The 19,666-nt window shown below is 32.0% G+C and overlaps 3 protein-coding genes across 3 annotated transcripts; 1 reads left to right on the forward strand and 2 right to left on the reverse strand.

Annotated features, from left to right (window-relative positions):
* Window positions 1–297: 297 nt before the first annotated feature.
* Window positions 298–2,473, reverse strand: LOC121203588 (uncharacterized protein At4g28440). Its single transcript, XM_041096308.1, has 2 exons — window positions 1,993–2,473; window positions 298–712 (listed from the first exon to the last, which is right to left on the reverse strand). The coding sequence occupies exons 1-2, from the start codon at window positions 2,249–2,251 to the stop codon at window positions 495–497; spliced, it is 477 nt and encodes a 158-aa protein (XP_040952242.1). The 5' UTR covers window positions 2,252–2,473; the 3' UTR covers window positions 298–494.
* Window positions 2,474–4,287: 1,814 nt separating this feature from the next.
* Window positions 4,288–7,821, reverse strand: LOC121218692 (MACPF domain-containing protein NSL1). The gene is made up of 7 exons (XM_041096307.1): window positions 7,371–7,821; window positions 6,611–6,849; window positions 6,269–6,455; window positions 6,014–6,097; window positions 5,758–5,941; window positions 5,415–5,581; window positions 4,288–5,285 (listed from the first exon to the last, which is right to left on the reverse strand). Exons 1-7 carry the CDS (start codon window positions 7,638–7,640, stop codon window positions 4,593–4,595), a joined length of 1,824 nt encoding a protein of 607 aa, XP_040952241.1. The 5' UTR covers window positions 7,641–7,821; the 3' UTR covers window positions 4,288–4,592.
* Window positions 7,822–13,665: 5,844 nt separating this feature from the next.
* LOC107961070 (ethylene-responsive transcription factor 4) lies at window positions 13,666–14,926 on the forward strand. Its single transcript, XM_016897311.2, has one exon. The coding sequence runs from the start codon at window positions 13,842–13,844 to the stop codon at window positions 14,526–14,528; it is 687 nt and encodes a 228-aa protein (XP_016752800.2). The 5' UTR covers window positions 13,666–13,841; the 3' UTR covers window positions 14,529–14,926.
* Window positions 14,927–19,666: the final 4,740 nt, after the last annotated feature.

Here is a 19,666-nt window from a genome sequence, read left to right on the forward strand (position 1 = left end):
TTCTGACTGACGTTAACACTACATGACCACTTAGAGAGAGTTGCCCCAATCATTCAAATATGAACACTTCGGCAATCCAACACGAATGGCCTTTTGCATGGATGTCCAATACAAATATGTAAAATAAATACCTATTCCCGAAACTAAACCGAACTTCGCATCACGGGATAATTACCATAAACCGAGAACATCTCGATGTATACGACGTATCCAAAGCAATGATCTTGGGAGTACCGATCATAATCGCTAATCCGTTTCGCCGCCGATATAAAACACTAAGGTATGGACATATACGAATTGAAAACTATGCAATTTAACCACAAGATAAGAGAAATAGTATTCTTCATACATACAATGGCATAAAGACTAGCAAATCAAAGCAAGATTTGTATACCGAAACCCGACACTTTTTCGCAATGAAAACCTTGTTTTCCGTACCGACATTATGTGAAAAAAGAATCATTAGGCCAACTTCGTAACAACTCGTTTGGGATCTAGTCATTGGTGTTCATACCAGCCTCTACTTCGTCAACAACGTTAACCAACTCGTACTCGACAAGGGAGAGATTGTTGTCTTCTTTAACGACGAAGTTAGCAGGTTCGGTGACCTCGATACGACCCCATTTGTCGACAGCTAGCCTCATTGAACCTTTAAACATATCTATCTTTGCATTACGAAGAATTACGGTATTACCTGGCTTCATCAACTCAACTGCAAAATAATTCAAACATGATCAGATTCGAGCACCTTTCTCTTGATAATAAACAAAATTGAAAACCCGAAACAGGTTTTAAACAAAAGAAAAGAAACTCAAACAATGGTAAATCAATTCAATCACAATACATTAATCACAATAAGGAACTCAATTCATGTAATCAAACAACTATCAGAATACTAAATAACTCCTAATTGACAAGATAAAAAGTAAGATCCTTTCTTCGATTATATCAAATTCAACAAAAAAAATAAACAAAGATCACATGAAAATCATCAAAAATGGCAATGGATTTCACCTTTTAAACAAGCCAAAAATTGAAAGAACAAAGCTTTTAGCATCAATAAAATGTATCATTCAATCACAAATACATTTTTGTTGCAGGGTTCATGTTCGGGGCTCGTGACTGCCCCTCCAAATAATGTCAGTCTCCAAGGTTTGAATTTATGCAATGTGCTTTACCACTGCACCCAAATTCATACTTGCACTAACGAAAACAAAAATATCATAAAAGAATGCAATAGATTTCATCTTTAAAACAAGCCAAAAATAAAAAACCAAAATGAAAGATCACAGCTTTTAGTGTCAAGGATGAAACAAAATGCATCATCCAATAACAAGTCAATTTTTTGGTATCGTAATATCAGTTTTACAGTCCATATTCGGGCCTTGTCGAACCTATGCTCTATCACTCTTTTTAAGTACAATGCGACTTAACACTGAAACCAAATTTCACACTTGCACTAACAAAAACAAAGAAACAAAGATTTATTTGGTACTGTTCATTTCCGTTTCAGGGTTCATGTTCGGAGATTATGGAACCTATGTTCGAAACTCAATGTGCCTTACCACCGCACCCAAATTCACACTTGCACTAACAAGTAACAAAAACAAAAATGTTATAAAAAATCATCAAAAATTGCACTGAATTTCCATCTTTAAAACAAGCCAAAAATGAAAAAAGAAAACCCAAATTAAAGATCCAAGCTTTACCCTTTTTGAGAAGAATTAAGATCAGATAAGTGAAATCATAAAGTTGTAATCACAATACAAAAATAACCCTTAATCACAGCTAAAAAAACCTAAGATCCTTCATCATATCAAATCCACAGTATCATAAAAAATGGCACTTAATTTCATCCTTAAAACAATCCCCAAAACTTTTTAAAAAAACCCAAAGAAAATATCAAAATTTTTACATGCCCATTTTGGTAAATCGTAAAAATTCTTAAGATAAAAAGCAAAAAAAATAAAATTGGGTTTTAAAAAAATGGACCTTGATCATTACGAGCAGTGAAGAGGACAGTGCCGGTTTCATCACCGATAAGGCATTCTGCAATTCGGGTTTGACGGAGATGTTGAGAAGCGGCTCGACCTTTTTGAAGGACCATGTTTGAAGATAAGACCTTAGCGATTAAGGTATGGCCTTTGGTACCTGGCTTTAAATGGTCCACTTTCACAAACACTGGTTTTCTCTTCTCCGTTGATTTGATCTGTTGTTCTTGTTCTTGTTGTTGCTGCTGTACTGTCGCCATTGATTTCAATGGTGTAAAGCTCTTCCTTTTCTATAGTTTTTAACACTATGTATGCGTGTGTGTGTATATATTATAGAGATTTGAGGGAGAATTGAGAAATGGGAAAGCCCTAGAACAGCAATCGAAGCGTTTCTTATTTCGTAAATTAGACCAAGCTATTAGATTACAAAATAATTTACTTATTATAGTTTACTTTTTGGTCACTTAACTTAAAAATATTACAAAATAGTTACTAGACTATTCGGAAGTTTTTAAAGTCACTAGGCTATTAGATTTTTTTTTTAAAAAGCTCTGACTAGTAAGCTTTAAACAGACGATTTGACAATCAATATCCATTGATGATTAGAAAAATATACCTTAGATTCAATTCGATAACAGTCAATGTTAGAAATCGAAGAAGAAAGTTATTCACATTTTTAAGTATTTGTAACGTTCAAAGTTATTTCATGATATAAATTTTTTGAACTGTAGAAGAGAAGGGGATTGAGAGCTTTCAATTGGTACAGGCGGTGCAAACAAAGAACACTATACCATAGCAATTTTAACAACCCAATAATTTAAATGAAAACTTTTGAATAGTTAGATGATGATTTTGTAAATTTTTGAAGTTGAGTGACCAAAACGTAAATTTGCTAATAGTTTAGTAACTTTGGATTATTTTTCTCTCAAAAAAATGAAAGGTATAAAGGCAACATTTAGTCTTGCACTTGCACTTGTATTTTTTTTAATTTGGTCCTTGAATATTTTTGTCCACATTAATCCTATAATTTGACAATTTTTTTTTCAATTTGATCATGAAGTTATATTGCATTAAGATATAATGACATAGCACTCAAAGAATCTGCCATATTATCATTTGTTAACAAAATCTAAATTCAGACACCAAATCGTGAAAAGCTTCCAAGTTTCGAGGTTAATGTAGACAAAAAAAAAGTTCAAGGACTAATGTGTCCTTGAAAACCAGTGTCGTTTTTTATATTAAATAGTCCCTAAATTTTGAAAAAAAGTTCTAATTTAATCTTCAATAGTATCTCATCAATAAGATACTTATGATCTAGTCGTGAATATTTATACAATAAATATAAATTCAAATCTAACATGAAGTATATTTAAAATATGTAGATTAAATTGTAAATACATGTGTACTTATCACATGAGTAGCTTGGGTGATCAGATTCAAGTTGTCCACATAACAAACATACACGTCTTTACAATTTGATTTATCTGTTTTAGATATATTTTATGTCATATTTAAGATAGCATCGACAAAATGACTTAACTGACCCTCAAATTATACTTTTTTCTCACTTAGATATCAAAAGTTTTGTTTTTTAGAAAACGGTACAAAAACTATCAATTCCACCTCATTTTACCAAAAAAGTAACAACATTTGATAATAATGTGCCAAATGATAAGTTCTTATTGGTTGATATTGTGAATTAGGGTAAAATGAAACAAATTGATAGTTAAGACACCATTTTTGACAAAAAAATAATTTGTAAGTGCCTAAATGAGAAAAATAATAAAATTAGAAGGCCAATTTTTATTGACGCCTTATATTTAAGTTTAAATAAAACTAAGGGTGGGTTTGGATGGGCGATTGGGTGCGATGCGGTGCGGTGCGTTTAGTTTACTTTTTGTCCCACGCTACAATATCCCTTCAGTATCTAATTTCACCGCCACCGCTGTTTTTACACTAACTGCAAGTAAATGCACCGCACATCCAAACTCACCATAAATTTGCCGATTCTGGTTCAAACCCAAGAATCCAATCAAATTAATGCAACTTCAAAATTGATACAATTCGATTTTATTAAAAAAAAATCAACAATACCCAATAACTTGAACCCGAAACATCTTAAATCTATAGTGACCAAAACATGAAAACCCAAATGAAACAAACTCATAACAACTCAAACCTGGATCTCACACGAATTAAAATTACTTGAAAACTTTAAAACTCGAATAATCCAGACCTGACTTGAACTCGAACCCGACCCAACCTTTTCGATTCACTAACTCTGTATAAAACACAATTGACAAGAATGACCTTATAATTTGGAATAAATGAAGCAAATGGTAATATTTTTACAATGGCACAAATAATGCATATGAATTATATGGTTTCTCTTGGTAAAAGTATCATGGAGGCCCTTGTAATAAGAGTCGGATTGCATTTTGCCCCCTCTACTTAAAAAATAGGTAAATTAATCTCTACACGTTAAATTAAAGAGCAAACTGATCATTGTACAAGGACTAATTGCCCATTTTTTAAGTAAAGGGAGCAAAATACAATCTGACTTTTAGTCTAAGTGTTTCCGTAGTACTTTTATGGTTTCTCTCACATTAACATCATACTATCTTCAGACAATATTGTTAACAATGAATACTTGGCTTTGATTGAGATTTTGCCACCTTCTACACAAAGTTTAGCTCCGGTAACCACCCAATATCCTGGTAAGTCCTCTGGACCCCTTACCGTCTCGTTCGTGTCAACGAAGCTGATCAATTTCGGTTCTTTTGGAGGTAAAGGTGGACCTCCAGGGAAAACAGCCGAATTTAAATCCACTTTGGTTGGTTTCTCCGGTTGAGTCAGTCCGGAACTAAACCTAGTGCTGATCAACATCGAGAAAACTCCTGATTTCCGTGACAATGTCGAGGGTCCGTCCCATTCGGATCGACGTATCTTAGAGAAACTGACCATGGAGAACCCGAGCCTCAGGAATAGAACTTTCCTCATCCCAACAGACTTTACCTCAAACCAAGCCTTGGTTACGATGGCAGCGGTATCATCAAAGTGGCTTCCATTGTATTGTATAGGTGCAGTGTATACATGCGAGAATATGCTCCACTTGACTGGCTCGAAGTACCCGCGTCCAAGTGGCTCGTCGTTAGGCTCGTAATTGTGGTCATCCGAGAGCTGAAGGATTGTAGGAAGAGTCGAAAGATGCTGAAGATGGATTGCTAGATGGTCGTTCTTCTTACCTTCCAAGTATAAACGTATCCCCGTCACAGGTCGGTTTCCGGTATCAACCTGTAAATGACAGATTCGAGAACAAGTCGGAAATGTGGGACTTTAATAGAACCGTGAATATAAAACTTTGACTTAAGCAGCAAGCAATCGTAATGAACTAAAATGTTAAATCGTGGTGCAATACGATACCGGAACGGTATTAACATAAAGCTTAGGCCCCATAAAAGTGAACTGAAGCGACGGCAATGCTTGTTTTCTTCGCTTGAGACCGAGAGGCAGATCGCCATATACGGGAGCCCATTGTCGGGGTACTTGAAACTCGAGAAATTCACGAAGTTCCTCTATCGGTGGTTTATCTGCACGGTAATAGTACATCGACATTTTATCAAGTATAAACATGTGAATGAGCTCACTATGATCCAAGCAATGGGGAAATTTTTTCGGTTTATAGAACTAAGTCATTCAAAGATTCGACTTTCTTTATCAGTCGGAAAATTTAAAACGGAAAGTATAAAAATTTATGCAAACTCACATCTTAGGTATAAATTCACCGCATGGCTTAAAAATCCGTTGCCTCGAGAACCACCCAGTAGGGAAGTAATAGGCACGAATTTCATCGATATGACATTGGGCGACTGCGATATAGTTGAAAGCCATTGACTATGACTTTGACCATAATCGACACCTCCCCTCCGAATATAAACATTCACAACAGCCTACAAAGTTAAATGTAAGAGTCATCACCATTACCGAATTTCTTAATCGGTACATGTAACCGAGAAACTTACATTATTCTTTGATCGAGTAACGACGGGAGGCCTAATCGATGCAGCAGGCATGCCTTGAAGGTCCCACGGCATATAAGGTTCTTCCTGAAGCAATAAATAAACAAAGTTGGACTGTCATTATTCCCCGAGCCTCATGGGCGACAGTTTTTCATAAACTCCATATATATTAGGTGCAAAGTGAACATTCCCCAGAAATTCGTCTAACTACCATAGAGTGCGAAAATAGAACAGATAATATGCATGCATCGTTTATACCTTTGGTTTTTCCGAGAATACGGGAGCTTCTTCATTTTCTGAGAACCTCTCATCAGCTAATTGCTTTAAAGTTTTCTGTACTTCATTCGGGTGGAGATTCGAATTGTTTGATTGCTTTATGTGTATAACATCTTTACCTCCCATTTTAACCCCAACGATAATGTGAGTACCGTGTTTTTCAATGAACCTGAGAAAAAAAAACGAACAAAACAGGGATTGTTTTGCAGGTGTTATAATCCGAAAAAAGAGGACTGCAATTCATTACAAAATACGAAACTTCGAGTCCAAGCAAGTCTTTTACGCAAAAACGATCCCAACATCCGTAAAAAAAAAAGTACTTACTCGGCAATGGCAGTAGGGTCCCATGTCTCGGGCACATCTTGTTTTACACGCTCAGACAAAGTTATGTGAGCTCTGTCGAGCTCGACATTGTACAGCGTTATGAACCAACCGTCGAAAGCAAGACATTTTGTAGAACTGGCATCCTTTTGCCAGCAACCCTTGAACTCAAACATGGCATTGAATAAACCCGAAGGTATCTTGCCGGATAATGAGAGATCTTGGTTGAACTTTTCCGACATCTAAGCACGTAATGAAACCAACAAGAAGTTAAATTCGGAGAAACGGAAAATTCCGTCAAGCAAAGACTAAAGAAAACACTCGAACTCCGGCCTCAATTATTTCCAGAACAACTTCGAAAGAACAAAGATGCATAATAAACAGCAAAAGTAGAAATGAGAAAAATATACATATACATATACATATATGTATATGTATGTACATGCATATACACATACACATAGACACATAGGCATATATACATATATGTATACGTATATCCATATCCATATCCATATCCATATACATATACATAACAGCTCAATTGAATGCTGTTTCACAAGAACGAATCAATTTTTTTCTAAAATTCATTATAAAATAGTAAAAAAGAAGCTTTTCTTTGTCACTCTACATTATATGCAGTAGCAAATTGTATAAATTTCATTAAAAAATTTGAATCATTATTAAATTTGCAGAAATTCCCATAACTATATAATTCAAATATATAAAAGAATTGAAAAAAAATGAACAAAAAAAAAATTACCTGATTGAACGAAAGAACATCGGAACGAAACCTAGTACGCTCGCCCTTATCGCATTTAATCGAATTGGGCACGTTTTTAACAGCAACCCCACCCGGAAAAACCAGTTCCCGACTCACCACTGAGTCAAGTTCAATCAATCTAGACCCGGAAGGACCAGGTTTACAAGCCGATAACCTTAAATCATTACATAAATCGTACCCATACCCGATAACCGAAACGGCCTTTTCCGCCGCCGATTGAGTATCCATTTGATGGAAGTTTCCAGCCATGGATATCGGAATCGACGATGTCTAGAATTGCTTGAAAGGTTTAATGAAACTGAGTTTGGATTTTGAGGTTTTTTAGTCCATAGCTGATGAAGGAGACGACTACCCATTGAAGTGGCCTTCGGGTCGATTAATTATTTTTTATTAAAAAATAATAATAATATATTTACCTCAAAAAGTAAACTCTTGACGTTTGACTTCAGACGTAAGCTAATGTAAACGAAAGGACCAAAAGGCGGCTGGCGACTCTCTGAAAAATGCTTACTTTTACGACACGTGGCGACGTACTGAATAGTTTCGGGTTTTTTAATTTCTATTTGCTTAAGAATATACGCAAACGTTTTCAAATTTCTGGACATAAATTTTTTTTTTCAGAGTTTAGAATATTTTAAAATATTTTAGAAAATTTTATAATTAAAATATTATTTTTCAAATAAATAAAATAAAATAAAATAATTGTTTTATGTTTTAAATTTTATAAAATATTTTAAATATAAAAATAATAATACCCGAAATATGTATATATATTAAAAAAAATGGGTATTTTCCATTCGGCTCAATGATGCTTCCGATGGCGTTTTCAATTAATCGTGTCCGAGTAGAAAACAAGAGAATCGTTTGTAACGTTTTTTCCCATTTTATTTATTTATTTATTAATAGTATTTTAAAAGATATTATATATATATATAGATATATATATATATGAAAGGTTGCTTTAAAATAGAAGCAATACCATTTTGAATTCAGGTGGGTCAGTTGAATCAGTTGATAAATTTGTTGAATCAGTTGGATAATAAATTAATTGGAATATCAATTCGAAATAAGAAATTAAGTCAATTAATTCTTGAATTGATACAAATTAATTGAACGATTTTTTATAATTTTTTTTTATGAATTTTTAATAATTTTTTAATTAAATTGACCGGATTAATGAATCAATGACAAAAATAACGAGAGAATTATTGCTCGATGAATTATAGGTAAAATGGTCAACTTTTTTATTAATATCATTATCAAAATTGATGTTTAATTATAATACTTATAACTGAATGATCATCTTATAATGAATGAAATTATTTGTTTATTAACAATAAATTAGTTAAAACTTTATTTTTAAATATCAACTTTTTATTTAATTAAAGGGTAAATTACATCATTAGCCACTAAATTGTAGGTAAACTTTCGCTTTGGCCACTTAATTAAAAATATATATAATTTGAATACTGAACTATTCGAAAATTTTCATTTAAGTAACCGAACTATTCAAAAGTTTTTATTTGAGTCATTAAGCTTGTAAACAACGAATTTTTCGAACCAATTAGAAAGCGCCACATGTCAAGTTAAGATTACAGTTGGTCAAAACCAAAATTATCATGGTAAAAATGATGAAATCATATATGTGTAATAATTGGATCAAATGGGGCAGTTATATTCTCATAAGAAACCGAATATCTTGAAGAAATTATGAAGAATGCCACATTAGTTCAGAAGAAAAGTCGTATTCCAATCCAACTCAACCATGGAGAAGAAGTCAAAAGTCATTTATGAAGAAAGTTACCTTTCAATTCGTTTCAATTGAAGAAAGGAGGTCCAAATCCGTTTCAAGAGCAAGTTGTCACGACACTTGAAGCAATCCACATCCATCCAAAATCAAGTCAAATGGCTCTTGGATCAAATTCAAACCAAATAGAGCAATCAAAAAATATTTTTCTTTGTATTTAAGAAATACCCAAAGATTGTTATTTTCTTTCAAAGTTATCAATAAATTTGATTTTGAATTTCAAGTCAATTTTGGACTCAAAATTTGAGTGTGCAAGGTTGTTAAGGGTTTTTTTTTTAAGTTCCTCCAACGAGTTTCAAGTGACGATTTGATAATCAGTATAGTGAATCAGTACCAATCGACGAGTAGAAGAACATACCTTAAATTTAAGTCGATCTGACGGTTAGTGTCGGAGATCAAAGAGAAAAGCTGTTTGAGTTTTGCTATGTAGATTTTTGACATCCAAAAATGTTTTATGAAAAAAAAATGAATTGCAAAAGAGGAGGAAATAAAGCTTTTTATAAGACCAATGCGCACCAATTCTAATAAAAAAAACAATGTGTTTTCCGATATAGTACTGACTACATTTCGAACTTAGATTTCTTTGGGTCTGAATTTTTCAGATTCAGGCTCAGATCGAGCCGAGCGGGCTCTAACGAATTTAAATATAATTGAATTTTCTAAGTTATATATATTTTAATTTCGAATGTAACTATTTATTTTACTTTCATACGATGACAACACAATTTAGACGTGTCTTATAAAAAGCATATTTTGAAACTGAGATAAAGTCATCCAAAACAACTCCTTCACTATTGCTAAACCTGTTTCCACCCTCACCGCTAAAGTTAACAACTAGCATGGTCATTTTTTAGCAAAAAACAAACCATAAATCATACCTTTGACAAAACTCAAATCATTAAGCCAAAGGCAAATGTTTCAAATGTATAAAACCCAAAACAACAAGAAAGTGACTAGTTAACAAAAGTAGACAAACAAATCTAACCGTTTTCCTAAAAAAACTACAATAACACTAATCAAGAAAAGTTGTCAAAATTCTTTGTAACTCATATTTGATTAGAAAATCCTATAGTGGATACATTCACCCATTAATCGAGTAAAGGAGTGCAAACTTGTTCCATGTTGGGTAATTGAAATTTTCCACTCAGTTCCTCTGATTCTTCCGAGGCATTGAACTTACAAAGAAAAAAAATTAGATATCAATGATGACGACGAAGGTGTATTGAATTTTGAACTCAAGGTCTAGATTCACAAAGTTTCTAATACCATCAAAGAAAATTATTTGGGAAAGAGAAAGAATGGGAGAAAGGGCTTTATTCCAATGTTAAAATAAGAACCAAAATGAGCTTCACCAGCAACAAGATGGGGAGCGGCGGCGGTTAGGTTTACAAAAGAAAAGTTCTTCATTTTGAAAAGAAGTTTGAAATTGAAGAAGAAAGCTAAAAATAAATGAGAGAATTGTTTTATTTATAAATTTATTATCTTAATAACTGAATTCTATGAAAAATAAACTTTAGAAGCAATTTAAACTAATCATAACTACTACATCATCAGTTCCATTAGTTTTTAACATTCAACGTTGGTCAAAGGGTTTATTTGATTATTTTTCTCAGTTGAAGGGCTCAATTGGGTGCAGAAAAGTTGGAGGGACTTAATTGATTTTTTGAAAAAGTTCGAGGGTCTTTTATACCATTAAGCCTAACTTTTATTATAATCTATAATATAAAAATAGTTATATACATATATATATGTATTAATAGTTTGGGAAAAGTACAAGAATAGTCACCCAACTATTCATTCCGTTCTATTTTGGTCACCCAACTATTAATTTTCTCGTTTTAGTCACTCAACTTTTCGAAATTAAATATTTTAGTCATTCTTCTGTTATGAAAGTCTAACATGGATTTTGTTTTTATTGCCTTAATAATAAATTTAGCCCTCCAATGCTTTCACATTATATTAATTTTATCCTAAATCTAAAAATTTAATAAATTTAACCTCAATGTTTACAAGATTTGTCATTTTAATCCTAATTAAAACCCAAACAAGAAGCTCAAAATTAACAAATTTATAAACCCAACCATTTTCTAGGTTTACAAATTTGTTAATTTTGAGATTCATTTTTAGATTTTAATTACAACTAAAGTAACAAATTTTGTAAATATTGAAGGTTAACTTTCAAAATTTTTTTTAGATTTACAATCTAAGTTTATATAATATCTAAACGTTGGAGAGCTAAATTTATTTTTATGGTAATAAAAACAAAATCCTTGTTAAATTTATTTTTATTTGAATTATTCAAGTTATTTACATAATTCGAGTTGCATATTTTAAATTTGAACTGAATTATTTAACTCAAATATTTATTTAAAATCACTTGAAAACTTTTTTTTGAACAATCTTATTATAAAAACTGATCATATCTGCTATTTTCTGACATAATGCATATAACTACCCATAGTCCCTCCTCAACCCATAAATAGAAGGATAATGCACTTCAGCACACTTGAACTCATGTCATTCTGCATTAGCAACAAAGCACATATCAATCGAGTTATAACTAATTCAACAATTCACTCAAAACTTGAATTATTTAATTTAAAATTTTAGAAAATTAATCAAAATTTTTAATGGAGCCTGATTTTACTAGGTTTATGAGGATTAAGTGCCAATCAACACGCGTGAGCAACAATCGCCGGATAGATTGTTGGATGGAAGCGAACGATTCAAAAGGCAATTTAAGCTAAGAGAAGCTTAACCTATGCAGCCCTTTTCCCTCGTACCTCAATATCAGAAACCAAATTAATCGATCCAAGTCACGCGCCGAAATAGCAGTTTATGCCGACAATTTGTTCAACTTCCTACTCTCATTCCACTCTCAAGACCTCACGCGCTCTAATTTTCATTTACTTATTTTTTTAGAGTAAATTACACCCAAGTCACTAAACTATTACTAATTTTCTATTTTAGTCATTTAACTTAAAAAAGTTATTAAATAGTCACCAAGCTATTCGGAAGTTTGCATTTAAGTTATTAAATTATTCAAAAGTTTTTATTTAAGTTATTGGGCTGTTAAGTTTTATTTTAGAAAAAGTTCAGCTAGCGGCTTTAAGCGACGATTCGATGATTGATACAGTGGATTAGTAGCCATCAATGAGTAGAAGAACATACATTACATCCAAATCTATCTGATGGTCAATGTCGAAGATCAAAGGAGAAAGTTGTTTGGACTTTGATTCGTAGATTCATGACGTTAAAAGTTACTTCATGAAAAAAAATTGAATTGTAGAAGAGAAGAAGAATGAAAGCTTTCGAGTGGTGCAAGTGGTGCAAACAAAAAAGACCATATAGTAGCGATTTTAACAACTCAATAACTTAAATAAAAATTTTTGAATAGTTTAGTGACCATTTTGCAATTTAGAGTTTAGTGACCAAAATATAAACTTACAAATAATTTAATAACCTTGGGTGCAGTTTACCAATTTTTTATTTCATGAAAATTGTAAAAAAATTGTTATTTTATTTTTTATATCGCAAGTTAAATATATTATTTTATAAAATAATAACATAGCAATAACTAATAATTTAAACAATTTTAATGAAAATAAATTAAAAATATCATTATATCTATTATTTTTGAAAAATAAGTGCTTACGCTTTTGAGTGAGGCGTGTGATAGACATGAGGGGAAAGAGAGTGAGATTGAGCCCATACCACCGCACGAATTAGCAGCCGTTAGATAATGATAACGTGATAATAATATAATATGGTTTCTTCAAGACAACCATCCACATGTCACGTAATCCGGTTTTCTAAATTTACAAAAGGTTAAAATACGTAATAGGATCTTCTACTCTTCACAAATTTAAAATTTAGTCCCTATATGTTTTTAGATTTCAAAATTTAGGTCTAATTGTTAACACTGCTAAATTTTTTTGTTTAATTTGGTGTGACATTTCAAAATAAAAAAAATTGAGTTGGTAGTAATGTAACCGAGAAAATAATGCTGCAATGAACTTGAATTTAATAAAATAATTTTAAAAATGTTAACAATTGGATCTAAATAATGAAATATGAAAAGTAGAAGAACTAAATTAGTAGTAATAAAAGAGTAAATCACTCTTTGCAAATTTTAAATTTAGTCCCTATACTTCTAAAAAAATTTAGTCATTTTACTTTTCAGATTTCAAAATTCATGTTAAAATGTTGACATTATTAAAATTATTTTTTAATTTTTAATTACATGACTATCAAGTGAGTATTTTTTAATTTTAAAATGTCACATTAATAAATTAAAAAAATAAATTTTAATAGTATTAACAACTGGACTTGAAATTTTAAAAATAAAGGCACTAAATTCCTAGAAATAAAAATATGGATTAAAATTTAAATTATAAAGAGTATAGGTACTTATGGCATATTTATAAAATCGCTACCACACTCTTTAACATCTCAGCCGCCCCCTTCAGTCAAATCCCTCGATGACCCCTTTAATTCCTCGTCGATTCTTCCTTCCCCTCTATAAAGCACCTCAGCTCTCAGGTCCTTTCTCTCCCCCCCCCCAATTCCTCTTTTAACCCCACACCAGTTCCAGCGACATTTTTCTCTCAATCGGATAAAAGAACGCCACGGTCTTTTATCAAATGGCGCCGAGAGATAAAACGGCGGCCGTCAACGGAAACGGAAGTTGTAAGGAGGTATATTTTAGAGGTGTAAGGAAGCGTCCGTGGGGCCGTTATGCGGCGGAGATCCGAGATCCAGGGAAAAAGAGTCGTGTTTGGTTAGGAACTTTCGATACGGCGGAGGAAGCGGCGAGAGCTTACGACGCCGCCGCTCGTGAGTTTCGCGGTGCTAAAGCTAAGACTAATTTCCCTCTTCCATTTGAAAACTTCAATAATGGTAATAAAATAAATAGCAAGAGTCCAAGCCAAGGTAGTACCGTGGAATCGTCGAGCCGTGAACCGACGCTCGTGATCGAATCTTCACCATTGGATCTCAATCTTGGACGCGGGACGAGTACCGGATTCGGATCTCCCGCCTTTAGGTTTCCTTCCCAGAAAGTTTCGCCGGTGTCCGGAATTTTTACCGCCGGTGGCGGCGTACCGGTCGTCGCAAGCAATCAGGTTTTTTACCTTGATGCTTTCTTTCGACCTGGTTTAGTGAAAGGACAACAATATCAATGGATGAGATTCGATCATCAGGATTTTAATACGGCGTCGTTCAACGGCGGAGTACAAAGCGACTCCGATTCATCATCCGTCGTCGACGTCAATCCACGTCCACTTCTTAATATTGATCTCAATAAACCTGCTCTTCCGGAAATTGCCTGATTTTTTTTCTCACCGTGGATCATAATGCCGGAAAAGAACTTTTTTTAACTTCCGTTTTTTAAATTTATTTAGTCCAATTTTTTTTTAAACTAGACCAAATGAAAAAAAAAAGAAACTTTTTTTTATAATCGTCCGATCATGAAATCAACGGCGGTCGTTAGATCTGAAATACTTGGCCGATAATCTTCTCTCTTTTTTCCGACGGAGACATCACTTTCTGTTTATTTTGTTGTTCTATAACTAGCGGCTGTTTTTTTTTTCCGATGAATTTACAACAACAACAACAAAAAGAAATTCCTTCAAGCATTTATTTATTTTTTTCTAATTTTTTAGTATTAATTATTAATATTTTACAGTATAGAATAATATCGATCGTGCTGGAATCCGAAAATTTATTTCATGAGATGTTTTAGATAATATGCATTTAATTTAAGCGTATTTAAGCTTAAATTCATCTTATATTCTTATTGATATAACAACAATAATACTAATTAAATGTGATTAGTTTATATTAAAGATTTTGTTGGTTTAGCCGATTGAGTATTAACTCGATGAGTATGAGTATTGTTGTTAATGCAATATAATGTTTTTAAATAACTATAATTGAGACTAGAGGTTTTAAATTTGAAAATTTTTTATTAAATATTTAAAAAAAATTTTAATTCAACCCTCAAATGTCTCTAGAAAAATTTATAAACTTTCAAAATTTTAAAAAATTTTAATTAAATTTTCAAAAAATCTTAATAACACCTACTTTTATTAAATTTAATTAAATTTTATTACATGAAGTCTAAAAAATAATTTAATTTTGAGGGACTAAAATTTGAAAGTGGGGTTTTGGTAATGGCATAAAATATGGTAAATATTAAAATTATACATAAATTTTAATTTTGTGTAATTTTATAAATAAAATTTTGATTTGATTCAATTTTCACAAATCACTAATACTATTATCAAATTAGTATCGTTTTACATTCATGTGTTGCATACGCAAACAATTATATTAATCTAATACGAAAATAAATATATGTATTTATTTTTTTAAATATGTACGATTGAATCAAAATCAAAGTTTCATATATACATATAATTCTCAATTTAAGTTTCATGTGTATAATTGTATCAAATCAAAATTCATGTATCAAATTACACATTAGACCAATATTCATATATAAAATTGATATTTATCATTTTATTTATTGTTAAAAAAGACTCATATTTCGAAGTGGATAAAGAGGCGAGTGACGGTGAGTTAATCAAGTTGCGCATGAAGGAGAGGATAAAGGAGACGGAAAAGGCAAACTCCCAAGTTGACTGGAAGTTATCGGGATATTTTCACGTCTGAACAGCACGTGTTTGTTACACACTTCCCGATTTTTGCGCGTGTGTTCTGTTTATGTCTTCGAAGATGTGATTCCCACGTGGATATTGTCATTGGCAGTGGATATGTAGCCGTCGATATGCTCAGAGATTTCGTTTTCCTTTCCATAATTAATTACTTACTACTGTTGCAACAAATTGGATGACCAGTTGTTATAGATATAAACCGGAACCACGTGACATAGATTTTGTTATTGGTCAAAATTTTCACAATCCAATCAGTGATTAAATTTTTCAGATTATCAATAATTTTTTATCTAATTATTGATCCGATCCAATTCAAACAATCATGATTTTGACTCAAATTTTAACTTTTTTAGTTTGTATCAACATATTTTGATTTGCTTCATCTATGCTAATTGAAAAATTATATTCAGGCAAACTTGAACTAAAATTGATAATTGAGAAGAAGAGAAAAAAGAATTAAAATCTAGAAAAATAGAATAAAAATTTAAAAATTAAAATATTGTCCTTAAAATTTATAAAATTTTTATATTTTCTCCTTCACTTTTAAATTATATTTAAAAATAGTACGCTACTTTCGCTATAGTTCTTAAGATATACGCTTTATGATCACATTATATTTAACACTTGAGATGTGTCTTTTTATATTCCCTTTTATTTACAAATATTTATTTGTGAATTTTCTTTTGACCATTTTTTTTATTTATTTTAAAACATTGTTTCACTTATTTTAATGAAGAGACAAAATTATTATCAATTTAAAAAGATAACCCATTCACTATTATCTATAAATTTTCAATTTTTAGTAGGATTTCATTTCAGTCCAGTTTTCTGTAAAAGTTGTGGTGATCTTAATTTTCTCTCTTTTAATTTTTAGTTTTCTTTTGGCCTATATATAATATTTGTTAAGATAGAGGCCTCATTAGATCTATTAGGAATTGGTATTGAAAGATTTTGTCGCAATAGAGCATTTTAATCGTAATTGTTTGATTGGACTTCGAGATGATGACGATAGAAATAAGTCAAGACTTAACTTTTCGTGCATCATTAATGTGGTGAGATCTTTAAAGAGTTTTTGACGGTGGTTAAATGGGGTTCAAAGTCAGAATGGTTTAACGATGACAAAGTTAGGATCATGACAGTTGGTACCATACCGGTACCAATCGTATCAGCCAGTACGTATTATTTTGGTCTTAAACAATACCAAATAATCTATAATTTATTAAGAAACTAAAAATTAATCATAAATATGTGAAAAATATTTAAATCTATATATAATTTATTAAGAAACTAAAAATTATACTATAGAAATATACGTGTAAAAAATATTTAAAAAACATCGATAAACCTAAAACAATACATCAAAACATGCTAATACCAATATATACAAATATCAAAACAAGAACGATACGCCTACCTATACAATATTGACTACTTTAATTAGAATACAATTATTGATGATTAATCAAGGTAATGCATCTCTAATTAATTTTTAAACTTTCTATTGTTACGGTTATTGTCAGTTTTATTTTTTCATCTATTAAACTCTCATTGTAGACAATGATATAGTGTTTTATTCATCTATACCATGTGCCATATCCATGTATAACTACTAATAAAAGTTTTTTTTTCTTAAAAAAAAAACAATAGCAATCTAGAATCATTGATGTCTGCAATTCGGGTAATGAAATGAAAGAATCTCTCTGAATCAAATGACAGAAATCAAATTCATTTATAAATATTCTGTTAGGATCTAAAAATATAAAGGTCAACCAAACAAATCAGCAACAAAAATGTTGATCCAAACGCATGTTAGAGTTGTATATCTCATTTGATCGGGCTTGAAAAGTTTGAAGTACAACTCACTTGTTAAAGAAATAAAATAGAGAGGCAAAAAATTGAGAATCTATGGTGGGCTACGGCCTTGGACAGAACCACTAATCTTGACCGCCCTGCGATATGGACTTTGCCGCACAAGTTAAACCCGTATAGGACTGTACTTTTTCTATCAGAAGGGTTGTTTAACCCTTTCAAACTACGTATAACCGAAAATCTCTTGTATTGATGTTTTTCAACATTAGTGAATTTATTCTCCTCTGCCCATTTTTTTTTCCCGATAAGAATTTTTCACGTAAAATCTATGTGTTCTTATTTTTCTTTCTTATTGCTTTGCGATCATTCCTACTACCATTATTGACGTATAGTATAACAGTGCATATGAAGTTTGCTGTAGCAATCGGGTTCATAGCCCCGTCGTGTGCTTATTTTAAAGATATTGTTCTTTTTGGACATCCACCGACCTTCAAGTCAGCAGTTCACTTGACTCTCTTTCGCAAGATTTATATCTATATTACTCCGACTCAAGTGTGATTATAGAATATGAGTATGTGTCCCGCATGTGTATGTTCCTTTTTATCTAAGTATTTCTATATTCTAATAAATGTCAAACATCAATACTACGAAAAGAAATGAAAAGTTGAATCAACATAATCATGTGCATTCAAAGACCAGAAACAAAAGTCTACGAGCATGAGAACTTACCGAAACAGTATAGATAATCCAGGGTTCGAGTTTGTATCGGGAACACCTGGTACAGAAATCAGAAAGCTTTATTGCAATCACAATATGATAACTCCAATATTCAGAACAATCTCTGGCAAATTTCAGGGTACAAAGAGTATAATGGTCACCATATCGCTGTAGTAACAAGATTCCAATTCTTAATCATGATAATAACACAATAAGTTTCTCATGAATCAAATCAAAATGCAAAAAAACAAGTTAAAAGGAAGCAAATCGGAGTTGTCAAGGGCGTAAGGCATACTCTAAGCGCTAGAACCCTTGTCTTGCCTTGGATGCAAGGCACACAAATAGAGGTGACCTGTGTGAAATAAAACGCAATATGTATTTGTACGAGTAAGATATGTAATAAACTCTAAAGTGCGATATAGTTTATCTACAAAACATGCAAAAATTTTTATTGGTGAACATACACGATTTACTTGTGATCTGCATTTGTTGTTGAATACTCAAACATGCAAAAAATAAAGAGGACTTTAATTAGACAGACTTTTTCTATGCCTATCGCCTTATAATAAAGTGTGCCTAAGTGCACCAGGCGTGTACTTGATCGAATAGGCTTTGCCTGAAAAGGTCTCGGGCACTTTGTCTAGTGCTAAGGCACAAGGCACGCCTAGGCGCACGCCTTGACAATACTGAAGCAGATTGCCTCATGATCTTGGTTTGGCCAGAAATTATTTCAATCCTTTGTCTCTCTCATGGCTGCCAGAACAACTAAGAAAGCACATTTTGCCCAACAAGGAAGTATCAAGTTACATTATTCCAATAATTTTTTTTTCAGAAATAAATCAGGCACCTGAGTTTTAAGAATTTGGTCCAAATCAACAGGGATTTTTAGAGTTAGTTGAATAAAAAGTTACAAATGTAACAATTTCACTAGTATAGTTGCCAAGCTCTCACATTCAAAGTCCTAACAACTCCATTAATATACAAATATATACCAGAGGGACTGTGATGTAATGATTTGGAGCTAAATTTCCCAAGAGTTGCCAGATGCTAACGATCATGATTGTATAAATTTAGCATATAGACTTATGAGAAGCTACCTGACATGTTTATTGACTGTGGTTTAAGTTGTACATGAAGCTTTGGAATAGACTATGAGACATTACTTCGTAAAATGGCCTATTAGCCAAATCTACTTCTTTCCTAAACCTTATAAACAAACATACAATAGCAAAATCATTAGGGGGAGGAGCTACAAGAAAACTGCT

The sequence above is a fragment of the Gossypium hirsutum genome, chromosome D06 (genome assembly GCF_007990345.1).
Source record: "Gossypium hirsutum isolate 1008001.06 chromosome D06, Gossypium_hirsutum_v2.1, whole genome shotgun sequence".
NCBI classification, from domain to species: Eukaryota; Viridiplantae; Streptophyta; class Magnoliopsida; order Malvales; family Malvaceae; genus Gossypium; species Gossypium hirsutum.

Bases quoted from the DNA above. Each gene is read 5' to 3' on its own strand.
- LOC121203588 (XM_041096308.1), bottom strand. From the start codon at position 2,251: ATGGCGACAGTACAGCAGCAACAACAAGAACAAGAACAACAGATCAAA. The intron at 713-1,992 runs GTCCATTTTTTT...ATTATTTTGCAG, and splicing joins CACTGCTCGTAATGATCAAG to TTGAGTTGATGAAGCCAGGT.
- LOC121218692 (XM_041096307.1), bottom strand. From the start codon at position 7,640: ATGGCTGGAAACTTCCATCAAATGGATACTCAATCGGCGGCGGAAAAG. The intron at 6,850-7,370 runs GTAATTTTTTTT...TTACGTGCTTAG, and splicing joins ATGTTCTTTCGTTCAATCAG to ATGTCGGAAAAGTTCAACCA. The intron at 5,286-5,414 runs GTATCGTATTGC...TGTCATTTACAG, and splicing joins TTTATGTTAATACCGTTCCG to GTTGATACCGGAAACCGACC.
- LOC107961070 (XM_016897311.2), top strand. From the start codon at position 13,842: ATGGCGCCGAGAGATAAAACGGCGGCCGTCAACGGAAACGGAAGTTGT.